Genomic DNA, 26,667 nt, shown 5'->3' with positions numbered 1-26,667 from the left:
TATTTTCCACATAAAGATGAATTCTTTAGTCATCATCTGAACAGTCTCATCATATCAGGGAATTTTTTTTCATCGTACTTATTAGTAAAGCCTCACTTGGTTCTTTTCTTGGCACATTTAACTCTTTAGGGGGTAACGTTTTATTAATAACATATTTCCTTCAGAATGAAGTCCCTTCTCTCACCTCCCCAGGAGTCATTTGGGGGAATAGTAAGAATAAAACCAATTCTATGGTCACACACAGTGGGACAGATCAGCAAATAAATAGAGACATCGATTTCCCAGAAGAAAATGGCTAAAAGCAGCACATTTACAATTCTTCTACGCCACAATCCCCATCTCTCTGGGAGATGGAAGACAAGTATTGAATGTCTTTATGTTGCACACTTTATTTCTAACTAAATGTTTAAGAAGACTGCTGAGAAATGCCAATACTTCTACAGGTCCTGGTTTAGCTGCACAATGAAACAGAGATTTTAAAAATGTATTATTTTTCGCTTTTGCCCAAAAATAGTGGTCCCAGTCAGAATAATACCTTTAAACATGATGTTTATTGTGGGGTTATTTATTTTGGGAATTTAAAAAAAGATTTTATTTTGAGAGAGAAAGAAGAAACAGAAGGAGCAAGGGGAGGGAGAGGAAGAAGCAGACCCCCTGCTAAGCAGGGAGCCCAACACCGGGCTCAATCCCAGGACCCTGAGATCATGACCTGAGCTGAAAGCAGATGCTTAAGCGACTGAGCCACCCGGAGGCCCCCATCTTATGGGTTATTTTTTCCCAGACTTTCCCTTTAAGGAAATCTTTGTGACAGAAAGACCTAGTAGTTGCCTTTGAATTTCAAACTGTCACTTCCCACCTAAGAAGGGCAGCTCTGCTTTAATACAAGCCATAATTAGTTGGTCAATTCACTAGTCAGGTACTAAGTCAGTGTTAGATAGAGGTGTGGACAGAGCTACACCTTGCCAGGAACAGCTTTCCAGCTAATTATCTGGAAAGTCCAAACAGGGAAAACCCTCCTATTAAGGAAAAGAAGGTTTGGGTTCTAAATGATCACACATGACCAGTTCGTTTCTGCTGAGTTAATAACTACTCAAATATTTTATCTGTAAAGAAACAGTCCAGCCAATTTAATGAATTTGGGGCAGGATAATAAAGCAGCAGGTACTAACGACAAACAGGTGGGGTTTTCCCCTCTCGGGCCCCCTCCTGAACACCTGTTGAATCCCGGGTCTTTTAACTTTCTGAACTAAAGCTTCCCGGATACAACCGTGGTAGTTTTTAGACTTTCTGGAAGTGCGTGTGTATTTTTAAGGTTTCCATCTTGCTTAATCTACAAAACTGGTTACTAATTATTTATGAATCACAGGGCTGAAAACAAACTTTCTTACCTTGAGCAGTTAAGGAGTGGCAGGCAGAGGAGCGGGGTTAGTTTTTAATTTAGCCCCCTGGCACCTGTTCCTACCCCCTGGTAAACGACCCTGCGCAGCTCTACAGAAAGGTCAAAGGTGCGCCTCCCTCCTCCGCCCGGGGAGGGGGCACACCTCCTATCAAAACAACACGCAGGCATCCAATCTGGGGAGCGGTGGCAAGGCGAAGCGAAGAGCCAGGCTATGCGCTCTCTGAACGTTCAGGGGGCAGACTGGGTACCCAGTCGGGCCCGGAACCAAATCCGACCTAGGGACCCGGAGAGATCGCGGGCCTGGGGCGCGCACGCCGCACTCCCTAGGGCTCCCCGGTTCCCCACTCTTCGCGAAGGAGAGCGGTGGGGCTCAGAGAGGCTACAGGGCAACCCTGCAGGCTGCTCCCTGGACACGGCCTCTATCCACCCGACGGTACCCTCTGAGCTCCCCCAAATCCTGAGGTTCGGGGTGCCTCGTTCTCCGCTTCCTACGGCGAGACGCACACGGAGCACACCGACCCTGCAACCGCTGCAGTCCCGCAAGACGCGGCGTCCTGGGCGCCGGGACCCGGGGTGGGGGTGAGGCCACACCATCCTGCGCCCCTGACCCCCGCACCGCGCAGCCCCGTGCCTGAACGCCCCTTCCGGCCCCGCGCGTCCACAGCGCCGGCTAGCAGGTGACCGAGTCCCGCGACCCAGCGCGCACGGACTCCCACCCCGGGCCCCCCGCATCCCCGGGCGCGGCCCCTTACCTCGTAACTGGCCGGGACGACCCCGCGGGGCCGGGCGCTGACTGGGCCGGGGAGACGCGCCTCCCGCCGCCGCCGCCGCCGCTGGGAGCCGAGGCGGCGAGCGGGCGCGGCGAGCTCCTCCCGGGCGGCGGCGGGAGGCGCTGCTCTCGCTGCCGCCGCCGCCGCCGCCGCCGCCACCGCGGCTGCGGATCTCTGAGCTACGCGGCCGCTGCTTCCCGGCCGCCGCCGCGCGGGTCCCTCGGCTCCTGCGGCAGGCCGGCTGCTCGCGCGGCAAACTCTTCCGCACGCAGAGCCGGCGGGGAGAGCCGCGGTCTCTTCCTCCTCCCCCCTCCCTCCTCCCTCCTCCCACCTCCTGCCTCCTCCTCCTCCTCCCTCGCCTCCTCCTCCTTCCCTCCGCTCCCGCTCCCGCTGCCGGGTCTCTTCTGGTCGCGCGCGGGGCCTTGGCCCCAGCCCAGCCGAGGACTCGCATCCTGAGACACCCCCGGACCCCCAGTTTCTCTGGGAGGCGCAGACACCCGCGCGCCCGAGGCCGCCGCCGCCTCTGCTGGGCTGCCAGGGACGCGCGGCGGAGTCCGGCCTGGGGCGCGGGGTCGGGACTGGGCGCGAGGTGGCGGTGTGTGTGCTTAGAGGTAAACTGGCTGAGAGGGGAGGTAGGCGGACACGGGGCTGCCAGCTGAAGTCCGGTGAAAGTTGTCGCCGGGGGTGGCAAGGAATCTTCCTCCCCTGCTTTGTGCAGACACCCTCGCCGTGCCCGCTGCCACCCCGCTGTCCCGTGCGTTGGGGGGAGAGGGGGACGAGCGCACGACTCTCGTCCCCTCCACGCCGTTCTAGAGGGGCGGGTCTGAGCGCGGAGCCAGAGGCCAGGCTCTGGGCGAGTCTCTGCGCTAGGACCACCGTGATTTCTCAATGAGCGGTGGCGGCCGGACGGGGAGGGAGGGGGCAGTTGGGACGCTGGGGATGGGGGAGAAAGCTGGAGAGCGCTGTTCCGGGGAGGACCGCAGCGCCTGCCGGGGAGGAATAATCGGTGTTGCTTCCAAGGCGAACATAGTCCGTCAGGAAAATGGGTCAAGGATGGAAAGGAACGGGCTATTTGACCCCCCACCACCCCACATACACACCCAGGCAGAAGCATGTGGGGTGGGGGGCTGAAGCCAGGAGCGCGCCCTCCGAGCTCTGGTCTGCCTCTCCCTCCCCTCCCCTGCTGCCCTCCTCTCCTTTTGCACCAGTGCAGGAAATGTTCCACTGACCTACATATTTTTCCAAACATACGTGACCTTTTTTTTTTTTTTTTTTCCCTCTGTGGGAGGAGACAGGCGAGAATCCAAGAAAAGGAGAAGCTGGAGCGGCGCGCGCGCGAGCAAACAGGGAGGCTTTCACCAAGGCTCCCTCAGCAAACACCAAACCAAGACAGATGCACAGAAATAGTCCCCGGGAGCCAGGAGCCCTGGTTTGATACTCTGCGGGGCTCCGAGACAGCGGCGGGTGAAAAGGGGAGATCCTGTGTCCCGCAACAGTGACCAGGTTCCCCTGGGCTCACCGGCCTTCCTCTACCGCGTGGAGGCGCCTGGGGAGAAGCCCAAAGGAGAGGACAGGTCCCCTACCCCCGGGAGGTCACCTTTTCCCTAGCATCACCTAAGTACAGCCCCTGGCACTGTGCTATGCACCCAGCAGCCTTTCTCAGATGTCCCTTCGTCCCTCGCACATTCCAGCAAGTAGCCCTGGAAAGGAAGGCGCCCCGGCCAGTCTTTTTCTATCATATTCGCCTTTGTGGCCAGAATGAATCTCCTAGGGCACTTCCTCTGAACACCAGTAGGGCCACTGTGCTGGGGTTCGCTGCCCACTCAGTTCCAGGGCCCTTGCGCAAGTTCAAGATAGGCCCTCTCCCGCGCAGACCAGACGAACAGCGCCTTATTTGGGCATGCAACCCCACACCGTCAATTAGATCAAAACGCTCACACAGAGCTCTTTTTCCCCCCTTGTAAAGTAGGTCATTCTCTTTATTTCCCACTTGTATTATTTTTGTCTAATTCTCCTCCTGAAAAATAATCAGCTGCAAGGAACTTTGAGCATCCTAAGAAAGCCGTTATTCTTAGGCTTGCTTCTGACTTGGAGGGCTTTTCAAAGAGGAGGAGGCATTTGGCACATTATGGTTTTAAAGTCCCTCCCTTTCCAAAGGGAAAAAAAAATTTTTTTTTTTTGCTTTGTTTTTCTTCAGGCAAGTAGGTTTTGCCCTGCCCTTAAAGCATGGTCCTAATACCTACTAAAAGATAAAGTTATGTGCTTTTAACCTGAGTCACCTCCCTTCCTTTCCTGCTTTGAAAGAGATTCCAACTCCTTCCACCTCCCTTTTAGGAGCTAGTTGAACAATCCTTAAATGATCTTTTAGGAAACAAATGACCTACAGTAACGATGCATCAAATAATTCTGCAGTGCAACGAATGTTTTTGTTACTATTTCTACCTACTGCCCAGTAGGATATCCTACTAAATGTGTGGTTTCTATCTCTTAATAATGGAGATGATGTATATAGTTGATGCTCTCACTCCAGACTCCATCTCGTCTCCTAGTGTTAATCGTACTGGATAGGACATCTGTCTGACCAGAATGGGAAGTGAAGTCAGCAGCACAGAACCCAATCAGGACTAGAGCACAAGCAGGGTCCTCAGAAGATTGTGCCTTTCCCCCAAAATGTAGAGTCAAAGAGGAAAGTTGACCTTCTGTTCATGCTACACATTTGACAGTTCAGTTCCTTTTATTGGCATTTGTTGACACCTTCCATGAGTCAGGCTGGGCTTGGCCTCTGAGGGATCAGCAATTTCTATACAAGAAGGATTTACAGGGTAAAGACAAGATAAAGATGAGGCCAAATAGGGCTAGTGGCAGAAAACAAAATGACATGTGAGTTCAAAGGAAGGAATCAGGGTGGGCTTCTTGGAGGAGGTGATATTGACACTAGGTTTTTTTACCAACTTGATAACAAAGTCAAAATAGATCATAATCTACACATTACTCAAAATGGGCAGCATGGAGCAAAAGAACCATTTCAAAATTACATTGCCAGTTTGGGGAAATTCTCAAGTCTTATGTAGTTAGTCTCTTAAAAGAACATAGGTTTACTCATTGAATGCTGCAATAGAGTATCCAGGAACCTCAGATATTTTTCAAAGAATCAAAATTGATGAAGGAGAGAGTCATTGCAATTATATCAATCTTTGAAGATCAGTGAAACAATTCAGTTTTTGCAATCTAACTGGAAGGTTCTTTCCCATCATAAAAGTTGAATCTGTGGCCTATCCTAATTTAAAACATTTATCCAATTAAATTCTCAAAATACATACACTATAGGTGTCCATATGTGCTGCTACATACAGGCAAGAATGTGTGGGCTATTCCAATAATTACAGCACTAGCTCAAGGCTTGGGACCCACGTTAGGTATGCACAGTCAGTAAATGAAACAGAACTTTAGGGTAGACAACAAGGCCAGGGTTCTTTGCCAGATGACATCATCACAGTTTTTCTGAATAATCATAAGATAGAGGGCCTTTTTTCTTTTTCTTTTTCTTTATTTTTTTTAAAGATTTTATTTATTTATTTATTTATTTATTTGTCAGAGAGAGAGAGAGACAACACAAGTAGGCAGAGAGGCAGGCAGAGGCAGAGAGAGAAGGCTCCTTGCTGAGCAAGGAGCCCGATGCGGGACTCGATCCCAGGACCCAGGGATCAGGACCTGAGCCGAAGGCAGCGGCCTAACCAACTGAGCCACCCAGGCGTCCCAGGCCTTTTTTCCTTTTTAATACAATGTGTTTGGTTTTTTTTTAAGATTTTATTTATTTGACAGAGATCACAAGTAGGCAGAGAGAGACGGGGAAGCAGGCTCCCTGCTGAGCAGAGAGCCCGATGTGGGGCTCGATCCCAGGACCCTGGAATCATGACCTGAGCCGAAGGCAGAGGCTTTAACCCACTGAGCCACCCAGGCGCCCCTTTTCCTTTTTAAAATGAGTGTCCAGAAACCCCTTTATGGATTCTGAACTCTGAGTAGCAGTTTTCACTTTCCAATGAAGAAGAAAAACAAAACACAATACCAGGCATCGTTAGGTAGGGTAACGTCATGTTAGGGAAGAGCAGTGCTGCAATGGAGACAGAAGGGCAAGTGGGGTCACTATGAAGATGAAGAAGAGACATCAGAGCCCAGTAACCAGAGACGGAATGACTTAGAGGCCAGGGCTTCTGGGCACTTATAGAAGGAAGATTCAAGAATGTCCACCTTGTGGGATGCCTGGGTGGCTTAGTGGGTTAAGCCTCTGACTTTGGCTCAGGTCATGATCTCAGAGTTCTGGGATCAAGCCCCACGCAGGGAGCCTGCTTCCCCCCTCTCTCTCTCTGCCTGCCTCTCTGCCTACTTGTGATTTCTGTCTGTCAAATAAATAAATAAAATCTTAAAAAAAAAAAAAAGAATGTCCACCTTGTGATTGAAATAATCAAGGTGAGAATTTGAACACTTTGGTTCTGCAGAAGCTTTGCAGGGTGAAAGTGCAGGGTGGTGACTCGTTCCTGCAGCAGGCTCTCCTGTGGGCCCCAAGGATGCTACCTGCAGACAATCAAGGCCTTGTGCAGCCCGCCTGGTAAGGTCAAGACTTGGCACCTGCACCTATTAGATCATGTGGTTGGCAAACCCAAGAATGAAGTAAGATTTCCTTATAACGCTGGTGTGGAGGAGGACCCAGGGAGGAAATGTGGGCTGGAACAGTCTGGAGGTGACAAAGCCCCAAAGCCTCAGCCAGTTCCCACCAGTTAATTGCACTGCTTTTGGGGACCACAGGAGGAAATGTTATACACATATGTGCATGCAAACACACGACACACACCCATACACCCCCAAAAAAGATGTGGCAAGACTACTGACAGTAGGGGCGCCTGGGTGGCTCAGTGGGTTAAGCCGCTGCCTTCGGCTCAGGTCATGATCTCAGGGTCCTGGGATCGAGTCCCGCATCGGGCTCTCTGCTCAGCGGGGAGCCTGCTTCCCTCTCTCTCTCTCTCTGCCTGCCTCTCTACTTGTGATCTCTCTCTGTCAAATCAATAAATAAAATATTTAAAAAAAAAAAAAAAAGACTACTGACAGTATGGACACCTGAGAATAATCTTTCCTTATAGTTAAGCCCTTTGAGGAAGTCCCTTCGTGTACATTTTCTCTAATAATAAATTTGGGTTTTAGGTACTATTTCTTTCTCTTCTAAAGAGAATCTTAAAAAAAAAATAGCCTTAATTTTTTAGAGTAGGTTTAGGTTTACAACAAAATTGATCAGAACGTACGAAGTTTGAATATTTTCCCCAACTCCCTCTCCCAACAGAGTGGGACGTTTGTTATAGTCACTGAACCCACAATGGCACATCATTAGCACCCAAAGTCCGTAGTTTACATCAAGGTTCACTCTTGGGGTTGTACACTCAGTGGGTTTGGACAAAGGTATAATGACTTGTGTCTACCATTACGGTCTCATACAGAGGAGTATGATTCACTGCCCTAAAAATCCTCTGTACTCCACCTGTTCATCCTTTCTCCCCACTAGCCCCTGACAGTTACTAATCTTTTCACTGTCTCCATAGTTTTGCCTTTTCCAGAATGTCATATAATCACATAGTAGGTGGTCTCTCAGACTGGTTTCTTTCCCTTAGTAAAAAGCAGTTAAGTTTTCTCCATGTCTTTTCATGGCTCAGTAGCTCACATCTTTTCAGCACAGAATAGCATTCCATTGTCTGCATAAGGTTTTTTAAAAATATATTTTAGCAAGTCAGGTTTGCAGGACTAGATGGTAACATTCATCTAATACTTACATGCCAGGTATTTGCATTACCTCATTTCGTCCTCGTAAGGCCCTGTAAAAGATGATTTATGATTTCCAGGTAACAGAGAGGGAGTCTGACCAAGGGAGGCTCAAGGTTCCCTCAGTCACTTGGCAAATACGTAGCAGAGCAGGGCCTGATCCTGGCTCAAAGATTGCCAAGCCACGCTCCCGCCCACCCTCTGGAGCCCTCAGCCATGTGCGATGCAGGCACAAAGCTTTTGGAGGCATCATTCACTTTCCGGGAGCTCTTGCTGGGTAAGGAACTGATGCTAAAGCCACGTGTGCTACTAGAGCCTGCATGCTTCTTGTCTCCGTTCTCTCTGGCCCTCTCTGTACCCTGGTTATTGATATCTTTATCCCAATCTTGAGGCGGGGCTGTCTTCCAAGTGTTCAGAATAGCATTCCAGGACGAAGGATTGGAGTTGGCAAAAGAGCAACTCTCAGTCCTGACAATTCATAGAAGGAAATAATCAGTGGGTCAGTAAGTGTGTTATTGGCATATTGGCACACTGCCAAGGGCACTGTTTGGACTTTGGTGATAGTGAGGTGGGAGTGTCCTTTTGTAAACATGTGTGATGTTCAAACCAGCTCTAGGCTATGGGTTGGGAAATGGAGCCAGCTTCTGTGGGGAAAAGAAGAGTTTGGGTGCTATTCAAGCCTCCCTGTCTTAGCCCACGAGAGTGGGACAAGTGCAGTTCCCCCCACACCCTCCAACAGAGGAAGCTCGTACCTCTGGTCAACCTTCTGGTTAATGTAGTGGCTGGGGGTGTTAGCCCTTCCCATCGGAACCAGATTGTTTTCTTGGGGCAATACTCAGCTCAAATTGTGAGGGCTCCCAGGAAGTATTTAAGCCACTCCACCTTAAACTAACAGCTATCTTGGGTGAGCCTGTGGAATGTGGAGGAATACGGGCCTTCACTGAAGCATGGAGAAAATTGGAATGGAAGAGAGAAGTCTTTTGTGTACAGGGTTCTGGGAGCTGGAGGGAGGGCGGGGTGGAGAGGAAGGTTCCAGGGATGTAAATGTGGGTGAGCTGTAAATGTGCCAAAAGGATGGGAGGGGCTTTTCAGCTCCTGCAATTAGCGGAGAGAGGATTTCAAAGCAATTGTAGAATCAGAGCGAAAGCACATACAGCGTAGAAGAAATGACGTCAGCTCTGTAAGGTGTTTGCTTCTAGTGGCATTCATGAAGGCACAGGCAAGCTGTTGAGACATGCACGTCTCCAACAAGTGCGAGGAGCATGCTTTTCAGCACAGGGCAGAAAGACAGCTGGGGTGACACTCAAGTGGCCATTGTCTTTAGCTGTTCTCAGCTCATGTCCCATGTAACAACTAAGAAGAGGCGATTTACTGCGTTTATGTGTATCTGTTAGCAAGAGCACATAGACCCTAAATGGGCATTTTCAGTTCGTTTTCCAAAGTGGTTTCCAGTTCTGTCTCATTTTTTTGAATTCTTTGACTTCTGCTTAAATGCCATTTCAATAGCTGTTTCTATACTAACACATACACAACCTACCATGTACCTTTGCCCAGGAAGAACATTTAGTGATGCGAAATTCATTACACATAGTTCACTTGAAGTGAAAAGCTAATTATGGAAAAACATTCTCCAAGGAGCTATTTATAGCCCCTCCCAAGAAGGCAGCAGACGTCGCATTTCCTGCACGGGCAAGCATTCTTTTATTAGTGTGCTTTGTTGTGAGGTCTTGGTGCTAAAGAAGCTTTTCTTGATGGCTCCAGTGTAACACTTGCATTGACAGTGAACGTGATGCTATAATACAGACAACCTGACTCCTTGGGGGATTTTTGTGCACATGTGCTGCTACATGTCACTTAAGATTTCTTCCTTTCAAAGCCAATGAGGGGTTGCCCTTCAAGTGAAGGTTGCTTTCATAATGCTGCCTGGGCTTCTCTGTCTTCTTACATTCCAGAAACTAGTAATTAAAGTCACGTTTCCTTTTGATGATACTAGTGAGGTTCAAATGGTGCCCAGAGTCTGTATCTGGGACTGACTGTGGACCACGGTCTTATATTTATAGCCTTTTTACTTGAGAATCGTTGACGCCAATGGGTGGCATTTTGTTTTCCTGACCCTTAAGCCTTTAGACCAGCAGTTCTCAATGTGTGTTCCTCAGATCCGCAGCATTGGCATCCCCAGGAAACGTTATAGAAAGGGAAATTCTCAAGCCCTACCTGGACCTGCTGAATCAGAAACTCTAGAGATGAGTGCCGGTAAATTGTTAACAGGCCTTTCAGGAGTACCAGTGTACATAAAGTTTGAGAGCCACTGGTTAAGGCAGTTGGTAAGGATACAATTTGGGGATGCTTCCACTTTCGTTGGGTTTGAGCTGGTGTTACTGCTCCTCCCCTGCTGGGTCCTAGGCTGAGAGCGGGCATGCATGAATTTGTTTAATCTTTGCAGGCTCCCTCTAAGAGCAGTTTCCTTACTACCCTCTTCGACAGATCATTGAGAGAATGGGGTCCTAGAGGGTTTGGGTTAAGTTACTTGCACAGGCGACGCTGCTGGCAGAGAGCAGGTTCTCTCTGCTGCCCACACCTGCACTTTGACCACCGTACTGATGCTGCCTTGTGGGCACCCTCAGCCAAGTGCTCGATAAGAACTTTAATAAACTCCCTTCCTCAAATGTTTTCCCCATTGCCCTTTCCTTTATTTCCTTCTCCTTTACTCAGTGCCTTCTAGTCCTTTTCCCTCCCTCTTGCTCTCCCTCTCTCCCGCCCTCCGCCCCACTTGCCCTGCTCCATGGAAATGAACTGCTGGAAAGTATTGTCATCCTATCTTCTACCTTGTTCTCATTTAGATCTTCATCAGAGTCCAGTCTGGCCAAGGGTAAATCACGGCATTGAGTCAAAACCTGGTGACTTCAGCTGTTAAGGTGGGTTTGGGAGCCATTGTTTGGATGCAGGGGAGCTAATTGCCTAAGGGAAATGACACTGACCTGGGTCAAAAAGTAGATATTTGTACTCTAACATAAAAATAAAAATATTGGATGAGCGCATGGATGGTAAACATAAAACATTGAGAAAATAGAATTGAGAGCTTATAAATGAGCCCTCACATCAACAGGCAATTGATTTTGAGGAGGATGCCAAGACAATCCAATCGGGAAAGAACAGTCTTTTCAGTAGATGGTACTGAGACAATGGGACAGCAGCACACAAAAGGAAGAAGTCGGACCCTTACCTCACACTGTATAAAATATTCACTCAAAATGATGAAATGCATAAAGGTAAAAGTTAAAACTATAAGACTCTTAGAAGAAAACAGGGAGTAAAACTTCATGACCTTGGATTTGGCAAAAGATTCTTAAATACGACACCAAAAGCACAAGCAACCAAAGAGAGGGAATAGACCAATTAAGCTTCACCAAAAGTAAAAACTTGTGATGACTCCATCAAGAATGTGAAAAGACACCCCACAGAATGGGAGAAAATATTTGCAAGGGACGTGCAATATTTGTAAGGGATTCGTATCTAGAATATTAAAGAACTCCTACAATCAATAATAGAAGACAAGTAACCCAATTTAAAATAGGCAAAGGATCTGAATAGATTCTTCTCCAAAGAAGATAGATGCATGGCCAATAAGTACACAAAAAGATACTCAACATAAGGAGTCATTAAGAAAATACAAATTAAAGCCTCAATGAGATACCACATGACATTCACTAGGTTAGCTAGTATTAAAAATAAAAGTAAAACAAAAAAATGAAAACAACAAGTGTTCGTGAGGATGTGGAGAAATTGGAATCCTTGATACACTGCTGGTGGGTGGGAATGTAAAATGGTGCAGTCACTTTGGAAAACAGACTAGTAGTTCCTTAAAAAAGTTAAAAATAGAGTTATCATTCGATCCAGCAATTCTACTGTTAAGTATATACCCAAGAGAAATGAAAACACATGTGCACAAAAAACTTGTATTGGAGTGTTGATAGTGGCATGACTCATAAGAGCCGAAATTGGGAAGAACACAAATGTCCATCAACTGATGAATGGACTACACAAAATGTGGCCCGTTCACACAATGGAATATTATTTGGCCATAACAAGGAATGAAGAAGTACTGGTACATGCTACAACATGGCTGAACTTTGAAGACGTTATGCTAATGAAAGAAGGCAGTCAGAAAAGACCGAGAACTGAAGATTCCATTTATATGAAAGCCCCAAAGAGGCAAATCTATAGAAACAGAAAGTAGATTATAGTTGCCTATGACAGGGAGCATGGTGGTTTGGGTTGTGATGGATAAAGAGTATAGGGTTTTTTTGAGTAATGAAAATATCTCTAAACTTGGTTGTGGTGATGATTATACAACTGTGGAAATACACTAGAAACTTTTGAATAGTGTACTATAGATGGGTTAACTATATGTGAGTTATGTCTGAATAAAATGAACAAGAAACAAAACAAAACAAAAACCATTACGGTTATTATATCTGTCCAATTCTTCCCTTTTGGTATCTCGTTTATTCATTCAGTATCATGCTTCCTTCATACCAGGGCTCTGACCTACCTCCTATCCTCACCATGCCCCTCCCCCTTCCTTTTTCCTTCACTTCTTCTGCTGCCTTGTAAGTGAGCAGGTCCCCAAGGTTCTGTCTTCAGCCTCTGGCTCAGCTCCTTCTTTCCTGTGCAAATCCCATCCTGTGGTTTTCATTCCAAAGTCTTCCCAATCTTTCTCTCTGGTTCTGACAGCTTCTCCCACCTCTTTTCCACATTTCCAACTGTCCACCGGTATTTCCATTTGGATATCTCCAGCTTAACTTGTTTAAAACTAATTTGATTTCTCTGTTTTCCTTCTCCCCTTACCCCCAGCTCATTCTCCCATCTTCCCTAATCCTATCAATGCTGCTGCTGTTCTTCCTCTTACCTGAGCTTGGTAATTGAACTCTGCCTTAAAATTCTCTCTCTCTTGCATATCTTCCCTCGTCATTCAGTGACTGAATCTCTTTGGATTCTTGTTTCCTAATGTTGCTTGCCCTCATGTCTTCCTTCCCATTCCATGGTCTCTCCCTTCTGTATTTCAGTCCTAATAGCATGGCCACTAGCATTCTCACTGGCCAAACCCAACCACAGGATATGAACTGCGGAAGCAGAAGAAGGCAGAGTTGCAACCTAAGGAAGGACTTCACAACTTCCTCCTATGAACTTCATTAAGGAGATTTACAAGAGAGGTGAACAAAAGTGGATGAAACAGCTGGGAAGAAAGGCTACCAGTCATTAATGGTCATCTTGGGGGAACTGAAACATATGCCCAGGGGGGTGGGTTTAGAGAGCCCACTGACAGGCCTGATACGGAGCCAGCATGCGTTGGTACAGCCAGACTAGTGGCTGATGTACTAAAATATTTCTGTGCTGGTGGTAAAAGCCACTGTCTGGCGTACCCCCACTGTCCTTCACCTCCCTGCTGCTCCCCCATGACTCCCTGAAAGTGATTAGAAACCCTGCTGGTAGCTGAGCTGTCACATGGTTCAGATTCTATAACCACCCTGGGCTCGGCTTAGGCACTTTTCCAGGGGCTGCCAAACCAAATCCAAACTCCTCGGCATTCTGAGATCCGTATTAATCCGACCCTAACCAAGCTTTCTGGTCGATTTTCCATGACTCCTCCAGTGCATTCCTTGTATGTGACTTATGCTATCCCAACATCAAATTTTTCTTCTGCTTTTCCCTTCCTGCTCTGTGTGCTGAAATCCTTCAGGTTCCCCAAGGCCTTGCTTGTAGGCTACCAGTCCCAAGAAGTTGCCCCAGCACCCTTCTGCCAGAGGCGAGCTTTCCTTCCTCACTGTTATTTGTCACGTCTATGTCTCCCTGCCTCTCTCTTTCTTTCTATGTACATATATGTATCTACATCTGAATACGCATATGTATATTTTATGGATATATCCTTTTATACATATAACTGAATGCATTCTTTCTTAAATTTATATGGCCCGGTACCTTAAAGTTAGTGTATCAATTTAAGGTTATTTCAGATGTAGGAACGGAAACCAACTCTGCCTACCCAGCTTGGTCCTCACGCCTTCCCTCTGACTACCACACAGCCTCATGGCTCTGAGTCCGGATCACCCCATCAGCCAATGGCTCCCAGGTGGGTAACTCCAACCTCATGTACCCCATTTGCCTACTTGACAAAGGGAACTTACTGAGTCCTAACTTAAGCAGTGGGAGAATGGCATCCAACACGTGCAAAATTCCCAGCCTTTCCCTGTGGCACCTTAGATTTAAATGTCTGGTCTTAAACCTCATGTGCTTTGGGTTGTAAGCTATATTGTGTCTCAGAGTGAAACAATTTATTTAACAACTTCCTTTAAAAAAATAATATTGACTGTTCTAGCTTTTCTGAGCCCATTAGCAAAAAAGACATTTTGGGTATGAGTCAATGCCCCGTTGGAAAAAAGAGGGGAAAATCAGTGTTCTCTCAGGGGCTCCTGAGTGGACCGGAGCTGACATTTTATACCCCAGACATTGAGCTGAGGATTCTAGACTTTGTTCAGTTTCCACACCTTCTTCCAGCATCCTCAGGGGTGGACATATCGCGGGCAGACTCCCTCTGTAGCGCAGTACTCAGTACACAGCCTTGAGTACTACACACATGATTATTGGTTGTGTGCAGGAAATCTGGAGCCTGTTTTAAGAACCCTGCTGAGCAAAATAAGCCCATCAGAGAAAGACAATTTTCATATGGTTTTACTCATACGCGAAATACAAGAAACAGTGCAGGGGATCATAGGGGAAGGGAAGGAAAACTGAAGGGCAAATCATGAGAGAGGGAGACAAACCATGAGAGACTCAGCACTGGAAAACACACTGAGGGTTGCGGGAGGGGAGGTGGGCGGGGTATGGGGTAACTGGGTGACTAGCATTAAGAAGGGAGCTGGATGAGCATTGGTGAGCATTGGGTGTTAAATGCAACTGATGAATTGTTGAACACTACCTCTAAAACTCATGATGTGCTATATGTTGGCCAACTGAATTTAAATAAATTTAAAAAAAGAACTACTGTGTTCTTACTATGGGCCAGGGGTTACATACATCCTCACTGAACAATCACTAAACAACCTCCCAAGGCACGTACTGCCCCATTTTGCTAATGAGGACACTGGCTCAGGGAGGCCAAGTGATACACCCAGTGTCATCCCCCGTGTCCGCAGTACCCTGGGAGGTGTCATGAGATGTACATGGCTTAGTCTCCAGCCCGGTCCCTGACTTCTGGTCCCCGATTCCCTCGGGAACAGATCCCCACCCTAGACTGCTCATTCATTTCTCCTTCTCGTGCCCCTGTGGTTGGGGGGTTTGGGAGCATCAGCCCATCTGATCCTTTCAGCCTGTGAACCTCTGCACAGCATCTATCCCCTTATTTGTTTCCGGGCAGGTTCATTTTCCTTTTAAGACGAGCTGTGGTCCAGCTATGCCCCCTTCATGTCTGGTCCACAGGGTCACCACTAGGATCATTGGGCATCATGGAGGCTGTCCAGGAGATTTTGGTAGTGCTGATGTTGGGATTTTGGTAGATGCAGATAGTGAATTTTTGGAAATTGTGTTGAAATCAAATGAACGCACTCAGAAATTCCTAAAGTAGCGCTTAAATTCTGCTTTTATTATTGAGCAAACGAAAGGCAAGTGGAGGACATGGGTAGGGCAAAGGGGCACAAGAGGCCACTTGGGGCATTTCCTGTCAAATCTAAGTGCAGGCGCAGATGCCAGGGAGCATTCCATTACCGTGCAGCACATACGTGTCAACACACACAGTGGCATAGTTTGTTTGGGCATCTCCTCAATGCTTACCTGTGTCTAAGCCATTTAAAGCAGGCCCTGCTTTCTACCAGAGAACTATCTGCAGTAAATGAACATGTTGGTGTTAACATGCTGGTGAACTATTATATTACCTTTCTTAAGTAACATAAAATGCTCACAAGAGGTCTGGCACAGTTGCGCAGGCTGTGCACTGCACAACTAGGGGTGTGTAGTCACACAGACTACTGATACAGTAAAAATGCACTTCAACTCAGGAGGACCTTTGGGAGATGATAAAAATGGTAGGGAGTGGGTACCTTTTGCAAGAAGACTCAGAATAGGTGATATATTTCTAAGAGGGGACAAGTATAGCCTGTGATAGGATCAAAAGCTTTAGAAGCATGCCATCCTGGCTTCAGGTCCTATTGTCACCCTATCAGCACTTAGTACCTGGCTCACCTGGGTAGGTGACTTAACTTCTCTGAATCTGTAAGAGGGAGGGTGGCAAGCTTCTTCCTTTATGCTCTGTGCAAGGGGTGGCCCCTGTAGCTGGTTGTCAGGCCTCCTGCCTCCTGCATTCTTCCATTCCTCCTGTTCAGTGACCCAGCTAAAGGTTTCTTATCACCCAAAGGCCGTTAGGCCGTTGCATAAATATATATACATATATGTTATATATGCATAATCATGGTAAACTATGCATAACGTAAAGCATACCACTGTAACCATTTTTAAGTATACAGCTTAGTGGCATTAATGTGCAGCCATCATGGCCATCTAGCTCCACAACTCTTTTCATCTTCCCAAACTGAAACTCCATCCCCATTGAACGACTCCTCTTTCCTCCCTCCCCACACCCCGGTCCCAGACCTTCCCCCAAGAGCCCCCTCCCCCAGTCTACTTTCTGTCTCTGTGAGTCTGACAGTTTTAGCTATCTCCTACGAATGAAATCACACAGTATTTTTCCTTTTGTGGCTGGCTTATTTCACTTAGCACAATGTCTTCCTGGTTCATCCAAGTCATAGCACGTGTCAGAAATTCTTTCCTTTTTGGAGCTGAACAACATTCCATTGTATAGGTAGACCATACTTATTGATCCATTCATCCATCAATGGACACTTGGGTTCCCTTCCTCTTTTGGCTGTTGGGAGTAATGCTGTTACAAACACAGATGTGCAAGTATCTCCTTGGGACCCTGTTTTTCCTTCTTTTGAGTACCCGCCCCAAAGTGGAGTTGCTGGATCATCTGGCAATTCTCCAGTGAGTTTTTTGAGGAACTGCCATCTCATTTTCCACAGCAGCGGCCACCAGCCATGCTCAAGGGCTCTAATTTCTCCACATTCTCATCAAACTTGTTGTTGTTGTTTTTTTAATAATAGCCATCCTAGTGGGTGTTGCACATGTATTTTTAAAATTAAGGCTGAACACCTTCTTTTGTTTCCTTGCTTCCTTTGTGGCAGTTTCCTTAGATTGCTGTGGGCAGAGAGATGTGAATTCCTCTGCCTGCTTAGAAGTGATGGGACCAGAGGAGTCACTGCTGGTCCACCACTGAGGCACACAGGTGACTCGACCTGTGATAATGCAGGGGACAGGTGCTAGTGGTGAGGGGAAGCAGGGAGTAGGGTTGGACCTTTCTTCTGAGTGAGGTGTCAGGAAGAGCTCTGCGAAGGTACTGGCTTCTGGCTCCTATTCCAGAAGACAGTGGTTTCATCCTGGGGATGTGTGTTTAATATCCCCATAATAGCAACAAATGTTTTCAATTATTTTATTTTATTTTTTTTGGACCTGGGTACAATTTTGATCCCCTGCTCCCAAGAACAGGATTACACTTTCAACCAAAGCAATCACGGACAATTTAGTTCTGGGCCATTTCCTCACCACCCCCTCCTCCTTTTCCCATAAAATGGATGCTGAATTCTCACCAGAAAGAAATAAACAGCGAGAGCAGCCTATATTGAGATCAGAGAATCCTCGAGTGCTATGGTTAAGGAATCACTGACCTAGAATGTCAGAGGTTCATGTGGGCTACAGGGAAGACAGGGGTTCCCGGCTCTGGGAAGAGGTATTCTTGGCTAAACTGTGGCCCATGCTTTGTTCTTGGCTTCAAGCACAGTCCCTGCCAGCTGCTACCTGGGGTTGGGACACTCACTTTTGGGGCAGGACTTCACCAGCAGCTATCAGTTATCTGCTCTCTGTTCTGAGCTACCTGCTGGAGAGCTTTTCCACTTGGAACCCCACTATGGCCCTCTCCTGTCTTTGTCTCCCAGATCTGCCCCACAACCCTCTCTCCCAGCTGCACTGGTAGCCCAGTGGGGAAAGATCAGGGGAATTTCGCCCACTTTCATTTCAATACAACTGAAATGTGGAATCATACAGGAACCCAGAGGATGAGAGCAGCAGCCACTGGTGGTCATGGCCACATCCTCACGGAATGTCCACCTGTTCTCTGGCGTTCTGCGTAGATGGTGGGGGTTGGCACGTGGGCCTTCTTCACCCGGTCTGTCATCACAGTTTGCGTGGCTCTCCTGACTGATGTCCCAGTTGGCAATTAGTAAGTAGCACACTCCGACTCTCAACCTATGATGGTTGAAAAGATAGATCAAAGCAATCTGCAGTGTGCTGTTGCCATAGAAAGAGAAGAAAAAGCCAATTAAAAAAAAATAATAAAGTTTGACTTAAATCCTGACATACACCCCACCACGGCCTGCACCTCCCACTCCCTCACAGCTGGATCTAGGAGAAGGTTGCAGTAAGTGCTGGAAAATAATAGTTATCTAGACCCTTCGTGTGTGGGGCCTGAGCTACCCACTAGGGCTTCTGGAATAAAAAAGAAGCACTTCCATCCGAGTGCCTGAACCAAAGGAGCGGGCCGCTGTGTGGGTGTGGGAGCCGTGCCTGGGCTCTTGAGCAGAATTTATGTCCTTCATCTGCAATTAGCCCATTGCCACTTCTGAGAACATGAATACTTCACTCTGCTGTTAATGGGAATGCTGTTCTCACCCCAATGGGAGGAAAAATGCCCAGAAACATGTTGAATGGATTTTTTTTTTGATACTTATAAACATTGCAGTGATTTTCTGCTTCCAAAAAGGACATGTTGATAACTTTTCCATATGGTAATTTTCTGTTATGATGGTTAGTGGCTTGGCAATTTTAAAGACTGAATTCCTAACGGTCAGCAGAATTTCATTCGGTTTTCAATCCGGAAGACCAGTGGAGTTTTCACAGAGGAAGCCATTATTTCGTTCCTCTTTATTCATATTGAAAAGACGTGTCTCTGTGCCCTACCCCATAGTTACCTCATCTTTTCAAATGTGGCTTCAGGTTCCTGAGAAGCCTGGAGTGCAGACCCGAGGGCACCCTGATGGGTTCCTCGTGGTTCAGAAACGCTAGCTCTGAGTTTCCCCAAGTTGCCTTTTCCAATCCCAATCACACTCTGTGCGTCAGCGTTGCCAGGGTAAATGCAGCCAGGCCCGGGATAGAAACCCTGTTTTCCAGGCAGAGATGACTCTCAGGCAAACAGGCGCTCTTCCCTGCCCGACAACAGGCTGTCTCACACAACTTAAAAATTCAAAATGTCTTTTCCTAAAAATATCAAAGAAGAATCTTACAAAATTATTTAATATCACTTGTTTTTTTTTTCCTCTCCCCCTCGCGTGGGTGGTATTCACAGTAGAAGAAGTTATATTTATGTACCTAATAGAAATCAAGTAGATGATCCTAAGAACGGTATTAGCTCTGGAAACAACCCAAACGTGGATTATGGTTGACATGAAAGACTGAAACGAATTGCAACCTCCCTCCTGTTAGGACTGCGAGGTTTCATCTGTAAAAGGCGGTGAATATACACGTGTGGAGCCTGAATGGATTATGTCATGTAAAAGGTGAATGAAAACCGGCCTTTTCAGATGCCACTTTTCTGCAACCCTTTCCTGGGGTGGTCTTTTCCCTTCTAGCTTGTCTCCGTCAATTATACTGTGGACGGCTTGATGGCCCAGGCAAAATGATGCTTTTTTCTTTTTTTTTTGAAGGCTTGGTTATATTTATATACACTGGCCACTAGACATGTCAGAACGTATCCACCTGCTAATGCCAGGTTATGAGAAAGTCACTTCACAGATCCATTCCTAGAATGGTTCTCAAAGCAACAGCTTCCCTGGCACCTGGAAGGGAGTGTTTTATCTCAGGGAATGGCAAAATGGGACCGGTTGTGTCAGTCCAGGCTCTCAGTTGTAGGTGACCGGATGTACTCTAAGCAGAACGATATTTACATAAGGACATAGCTTGTCTTCAGAATTTGGGGATGGATGAAGAAAGGCTATACAATAATCTCACAGGAACAATGTCCGAGATCACCCCACAGAGTCAGGCTGCCAAGAAGGCTGATGCCTTTCTCCTGACCATGAAGATGCAGCCTCAGCCAGAGCCACAGACCACCTTGGCCTAACCTGGAACTTGAAAATAGGTGTTACCTTCTTTCCGTGTAACTCCATTCAGAATGCGAGTGCCTGCGCCCTCCAGCTGATGTGTAGGTACCCCTGAAGCCTAGCCAAGCACTGTGGGATATGTAAACTGTGGCCTTCCGGCTCCCTCCCTGTGGGAAGATGCATATTCTAGAATAGGATAGGAATAGAGGAATAGAGGTTGAGAAAGTCAGCCACAGTAGCTACCACATGTGAAGCAGACCAGAAGAGGGTGGGGAGGGTGAGTGGGAGAGAGAGGGCTGAGCCAAATGGAAGGACTTTCAGCTCTGCTTGGCGGCACATAGACCGTGGTTTAGAGGGCTCAGTACAAACTGGTTGGTGGAGAAGCTGGGACTGGTCAGTGGTCACGGCATCCAGAAGGAGTCTAACTAGTCCGGTGCCTACCTTGCCACCCTGTGTCCCTCCAGGCCCACCTCATAAGCAGTCCCGCAGGGAGGTCAGAGGACAGTTCAACCATCCGGTCTTCTGTGTGGAGAGGGCTTTTTTTCTCTCCCTCCCAAGGGACATGGAGGCTTCTGGAGTGCCCTTCTCCTCATCTTCTCCTCCTCCCCTGTGCCCAGGTCTTCTTCTGGGTGGTCTTGGCTCTGGGGAGGGAGCATCTGCTTCTAATCCAAGCTGGAGCCATGTTTGTGCTGCCTCGGGGTCTTGTATGTAGAACATACAAGGTCATCTTGTTTATTTCCATGCAGAGCTTGAGAGAGTCATCTTGTGATGTTGTAGCTATTCCTTTCATGGTTTCTCTGCTTACCTTATCTGGCTTTCATAAAAGTCGCCGGGATTTAAGGGAATTATGAGTATGTTTGAAAGAGGCAGATGATAGTGGTGATATATTTTTACTATGCCTTTGCATCTGTAATACATGTATAGCCATCCTCTGGGTTAGGTCTAATTACTTTCAACATATAGATGGAAATTCATAGATTTAAAGATGGAATTTATAGGTGGACACCCAAGTTCAGAGAGGTAAAGTGACTTGTTTAAAGTAACACAGCCATCAGAAAGGATGAATACCCAACTTTTGTATCAACATTCACGGGACTGGAGGAGATTATGCTGAGTAAAATACATCAAGCAGAGAGAGTCAATTATCATATGGTTTCACTTACTTGTGGAGCATGAGGAATAATGCAGAAGACACTGGGAGAAGGACAGGAGAAGGGAGTTGGGGGAAATCAGAGAGGGAGACAAACCATGAGAGACTGTGGACCTGAAAACTAAACTGAGGGTTTTGGAAGGGGAGGGGTGGGGGGGATGGGTGAGCCTGGTGGTGGGTATTAAGGAGGGCACATACTGCATGGAGCACTGGGTGTGGTGCATAAACAATAAATCTTGGAACACTGAAAAAATAAAATAAAATTAAGTAACACAGCAGCTCAGAGCTGGTCTTGTGACCCTTAAGTAGAAGTTTCTGTTGCCACATACGAAATTCTCTTGTCATAAAGATATGAACAAGAATAGATGGAAGTGGGAGGCTTGATGTTGAGGTGAGAGATATGTGCGCGCGTGTGTGTGTGCACGCACACACGTGTGTGCACATGAAGGGATCATCTAGATTTTATGAAGTTTTACATAAATGTATATGCGTTTATTCAACTACAGTGCATGACTGGGAGGGTGTTGCATTTTTCAATTGAGATCCTATAACTTGGCATCGTTGTCCCATTGTTCTACCTTAACAAAGCCAGGGTAGCTGGAAGAATCAGGCCAGGATTGCACACATGCTTTTTATTTGCCACATGGGGCCAGTTGGCAAGATGCCTGTAGAGGGTTGACGCTCCAGGGAACTAGAAAACACTGATTGGCCCATGACGAGGTCAGAAACTCTGAAGCATCTGTCTGGAAGAACAAATATTCCCTGACATTGCCTACACCAGCCCTCACCCTGGGCGGGCATTTCTGCCTGTCCCCTCGTGGAATGGGCGAATAAAATAGAGGATGGTTGAGGCTTGCCCAAGGTCCTTTAGTGAGTGGGTGGCCCCTGGTGTGCCTACATCCTGTGTTGCTGTCCTTAGAGGGCTGGACTCTGCTGGGGCAAAGGTTCCCGAGAAGGGCCAGGCCCCCAGGAGAGGGGCCAAGGGCAGAAAGAGAAGGTTCAGCTGGTAGGCAGGTGAGAGGCTATGTGATGGGTGTTGGGGACGTTGATCCTTGAGCAAAATTCACCATTTGTGCAGCCTCGTCTATCTGTACTGAGTGCCAGGGCCCGCACGGCACCCCTAACAAAGCATTCCTGCTTTTGAGGAGCTTCTACTGATTAACAGACGGATAGCCACCCTGATCATAAAAAACAGCGAACCGCGTAGAGCATCCCACACCTACAAAACGTTTTTCACCTGCAGTGTCTGGTTTCGCATGCACGGTTTCTAGATGCAGAAAGAGCAGGTCAACGATCATTTTCTAGGGAGAATCTCTAAAGCTCAGAGTTGTTAGACGCAAACTCATTCTTTCTGCTCCGTAGCCCAGCACTCTTTATTTCAATAATGATGGTTTCAGGCCAGGAGTAGATTGTATTAATGTGAGGGAGAGAAAACCACCAACACAGTGTGAGATGCAGGATTTTTTCCCCCAACAAATACCAAGTGCTCCTTGTCCCTCAGTCATCACCCTGACACAGCACACAGCACTTCTTCCTGGTCCACTTCACATGACGCCTGCTGCACTGCTAGGGCGCTTTGCCCAGCAGCAGTCAGCCTTTAAATGAAGTGCATTTATTAGCAAGATAAACTCCAAATGACCACAAGTATTTCTGCTGCACTTTTGGCAACTGTACAGGAAAAGGTGTCTCAACAGAATCCACGGGATTTTAGTTATACCACAAAAGGAGTTGTAAGGCAGTTCAATTTGAGGCTCCAACAACAATATCCACGACATAAATGTCAGCAGTCAGCCACATCCCCACTTCCCCCTACAACCTTTCTGCAAGCATTCTCCCCAGACTTGCTGCTCCAACCCTGGTCCTCTTGTCTGTGGACTCATGAGGAAGCCACAACATTGTGCTACTGGAGGGAAGGACAACAGAACCACAGGCTAGGAGGACAGCTTATAGCCCTAGGCCCTCTGCAAAATGCTGCTTCCTGACCCTGGGGCATGGTCCCCACCCTCTGGGGGTGGTCAAGGGGAGGGGATAGCTTTTCCCACTGCCAAGGAAAAGTGGCACCAGCTTGGGATCACCATTCTCATCTATGTTTGAGGGATCAAAGGAATGATTCAAACTGACAAATCCCTGATAGTCCAGAATCCTAGGCAAACTTGGATGACTGTCAGGAAAATGGCAGGTCTCGTGCTGAGTCTGATAAGTCAGGTAGGATTTGGAGAGCTGGGGCAGGGTGTGTCAAAGTATCCAAGAACACTCCGTGGTGTACTTTAGGTTAGTTTATCAGTTAATCCAGTAACCATATTAGTTTCCCAGAGCTCTTATAATAAATGACCACACACTGGGGATGGGGGTGAGGGTAGAGGGGAGTGGTGGTGGCTTAAAACAACAGACATGAATTGTCTCACAGTTCTGGAGGCCTAAGGTCCATGATCAAGATGTCAGCTGTGCCACGCTCCCTCTGATGCTCTCATAGAGGATCCTTCCTTGCTTCTCCCAGCTTCTGGGGGCTGCCAGCAACCCTTGAGGCGTTTTTGTTTGCAGATGCCTCAGTCTAGCCTCTGCCTCTGCCATCGTCTAGCATTCTCCCCGGTGTCTCTGTGTCCAAATCACTCTCTTCTCTTTTCTCTCATAAAGACACCAGTCTCTGGATTAGGCCCATCCTAATCCAGCATGACCTCATTTTAACTTGTTTACAACTGCAAAGACCCTTCTTCCGAGTAAGGTCACATTCACAGGTTCTGGGAGTTAGGGATTCAACGTAGATTTTTAGGGAACACCATTCAGCCCACAACAACAGCAGAAGACTTTTAGTAGCACTCAAGTACAGTGAAGAGAGCAAAGGGAGCAGTTTCAAATGCTGGAAATCATATTGAAGATTTTAGTGAATAAAAGGATAAAGGTATTAGCCCTAGGCAAGAAAAAGCAAAAAATATGCAGTAGGTTTATTTTAAGTTCAGATATAGGTGAAGAGAAGATAGCTATAAAATTAGTAAATTATCTTTTATGACTTTTCACGGTTATCTAAAGCATGTCTCATGAATCTTTACATCTATAGCAATATGATTATTGATTCAGGCAGGTAAACATGCACTCATAAAGAACAACTTGCTAGGGAGACAGTCTTTATCACTTGGCATTGAATGGGGGAAAGCTACAAAGAGGAAAATCTGTCACTCATGTTGGTAAATAGAGCATTTAATCTGATTTAAAGTCCTCGTTTCAAACTGCTTACTTGGCTAAACAAAGCTCTGTAATTCACTAGGTCATATATCTAGCTTCCTTGAAAGTAAGATAAAGAAACTTTAGGGCACAGCATCCAAATAAATAAGGCACTTTTCTGTTTAAGTGACTTATCTCATGATTTCCCTTTAATTTAAAGTTAGTTTCCTTCTTCAGCAGAGACTCATATTTCTAACTTCAAATTTTCTGTTTCAAAAGGGGGAGCTGAAATTATTTTGTTTGCACATGTGGACAGCATTCCTTGTAAAAGAATGGAATGATCCAAGATTAGGAGGTATATTCTGAAAGGAGGGGCTGGGTGCAGCAGGACTTGGTGGCAGACAGGCTGTGAAGAACAGGAGGGGGACCAAGTGGAGCCTCTCCCTGGGCTCATAGAATGTGTGTGCTCAGCAGATGTTTGGTGAATGAATGAATAAGAGCAGAGACAATGCAGGAAACTTACTAGAAATGAAGATGACGAGAGTAGAGAATGAATGGGCTGTAAGATGTGAGCTTCCTTTTGGAGATACTGATCTTATGTCTCTAGAAAAATCACTCCAGGAGGCAAAAATAAAAAGCATAACTGGGGCTTGGGAGTGAGATCAGGGTAGAATGCCGGTTTAGGAGGCACTGGCAAGGAAATGATACTTGAAATAATGGGATCTGGTGAAATTTTTGGTGGAAACTCTTCACAAAGAAAAGAGGTGGGCTTAGCATAGAACAGAACATGGAAACCGTTCACATTTAGGAGACGCTAGAGGAAGGAGGGCTGGAGGAAGAAAACAAGGTACGGCAGTGTGAAGGCTGGTGCTGGTCAGTAGCAGGGCAACCCAGCTGAAATTGTCCAAGTCCAGTGAAGGACAGGGCTTGAGGACAGACCCAGCTGCTGAAACGGCAGGGAGGACTGGCAGAGCAGAGCAGAAGACTCCCAGTATCTGCAGTTGTATGAGAGCAGAGGAGTGCTTGGTACCTGAGGCATGGCTGCTGCTAGGAGGTGTGAATCAGATGCTTTGGGATGACCCTGGGAGGTGTCATGCTGGACACTGGTGAAAGAAAGGCACGATGTCAGTCTTGGAGGATATCTGAGTAGCATAACCTCATGGTTTTAAGAACTTGGGCTCTAGAATCAGATCTATGTTCCAAAACCAGTTCTGTGAAGTTTGTGACCTTGGGCAACTTCCTGAAGCAAACTGATGCTTCATTTCTTCACCTGTGAAGTGGTCATAGAATATGAACGGGCATTGAACATGACAATGTGTGTAAAGAGCCAAGTCCAATACAAGGGGCACAGCAGGGGGTCAGTGAACCTTAGCTATTAAGAATAGCACTTGCGTGGCTAGGAAGGTAAGAACTCAGGATGGGAAGTTGTATCAGTCAGGCTAGACAAGGATAAGCTGCAGTAACAAACAACCCTAAGCCTCAGCCCCTTACAATAATGAAGGTCAATTTTTTAGCCAGTGGCACGTTCATCATGCATTGGCAGTGGCTCCGCCATGTTGTCTTCACTCTGAGACCCCAGCAGAAGAAAAAGAGTGCCTGGCGAAGAGCAGGCTTATACAGCTTCTGCTCCAAAGTAACATATGCCATTTTTGCTCACATTTCACTGGCCACTGTTGCATAGCAGTGCCAGAGTTCAATCGAGCAGGGCAGTATAATCTCTCAGTTAGGGACACCCAATGTTGGTAAAGAGTAATTCAGTTGACTGCAGCAGAGCTAGTCAGCGGCAGAAGCAGGGAGTGTGACCAGCTGTGTAAATCAGTAACTCAGCTTCAAAGTCTGGGTCATAGAATCAGAGCCGAGCCTGGAGAGCTGTTCTTGAGCCTGGGATGGGACAAACAGAGCATGGGACAGGCATGGGTAGGCCTGGGCAATTCTCTTCAGGAAGAAAGAAAACCAAGATGAAGAAGCCAATAATAACAAACGGGAGGGGAGAGTTGATAAAAATTACACAATAACCTGACCTAAGTCCTGCTGGCCCAACAACCCATGCGTGTTCACAGACAGGTGAGCACTTGTGTTGTGTGCCCAGGAGACTGGGTCCCCGGTGGAAGAGAACCATGCAAAGAAATGAAGCCCTGGTGCCTGCTTCTGTTCTCAGACTCATCTTTGCATCCTCAGGGAAGT

The 26,667-nt window shown here is 47.0% G+C and overlaps 2 protein-coding genes across 4 annotated transcripts in view; both read right to left on the bottom strand.

Moving 5' to 3' along the window:
* Positions 1-2,251, bottom strand: part of NPAS2 (neuronal PAS domain protein 2) — a 151,252-nt gene extending 149,001 nt beyond the window's left edge. For all 3 annotated transcript variants that reach the window (XM_032840348.1, XM_032840349.1, XM_032840350.1), the window contains exon 1: positions 2,152-2,251. The gene's annotated coding sequence lies outside the window, so the exon portion shown is untranslated. The remainder of the gene's footprint in view (positions 1-2,151) is intronic.
* On the bottom strand, positions 1,628-18,253 carry LOC116856812 (translation initiation factor IF-2). The gene is given in 4 exon segments (XM_032840434.1): positions 1,628-2,479; positions 2,481-2,629; positions 2,632-3,181; positions 18,176-18,253. Coding segments are annotated over 4 exon segments (1,629 nt in total).
* Between the last annotated feature and the right edge of the window lie 8,414 nt (positions 18,254-26,667).

Source organism: Lontra canadensis, unplaced genomic scaffold (genome assembly GCF_010015895.1).
Source record: "Lontra canadensis isolate GAN:19392208 unplaced genomic scaffold, GSC_riverotter_1.0 scaffold112, whole genome shotgun sequence".
NCBI classification, from domain to species: domain Eukaryota; kingdom Metazoa; phylum Chordata; class Mammalia; order Carnivora; family Mustelidae; genus Lontra; species Lontra canadensis.
The sequence above is the reverse complement of the archived record's forward strand: the minus strand, read 5'-3'. Positions and strand labels throughout refer to the sequence as shown.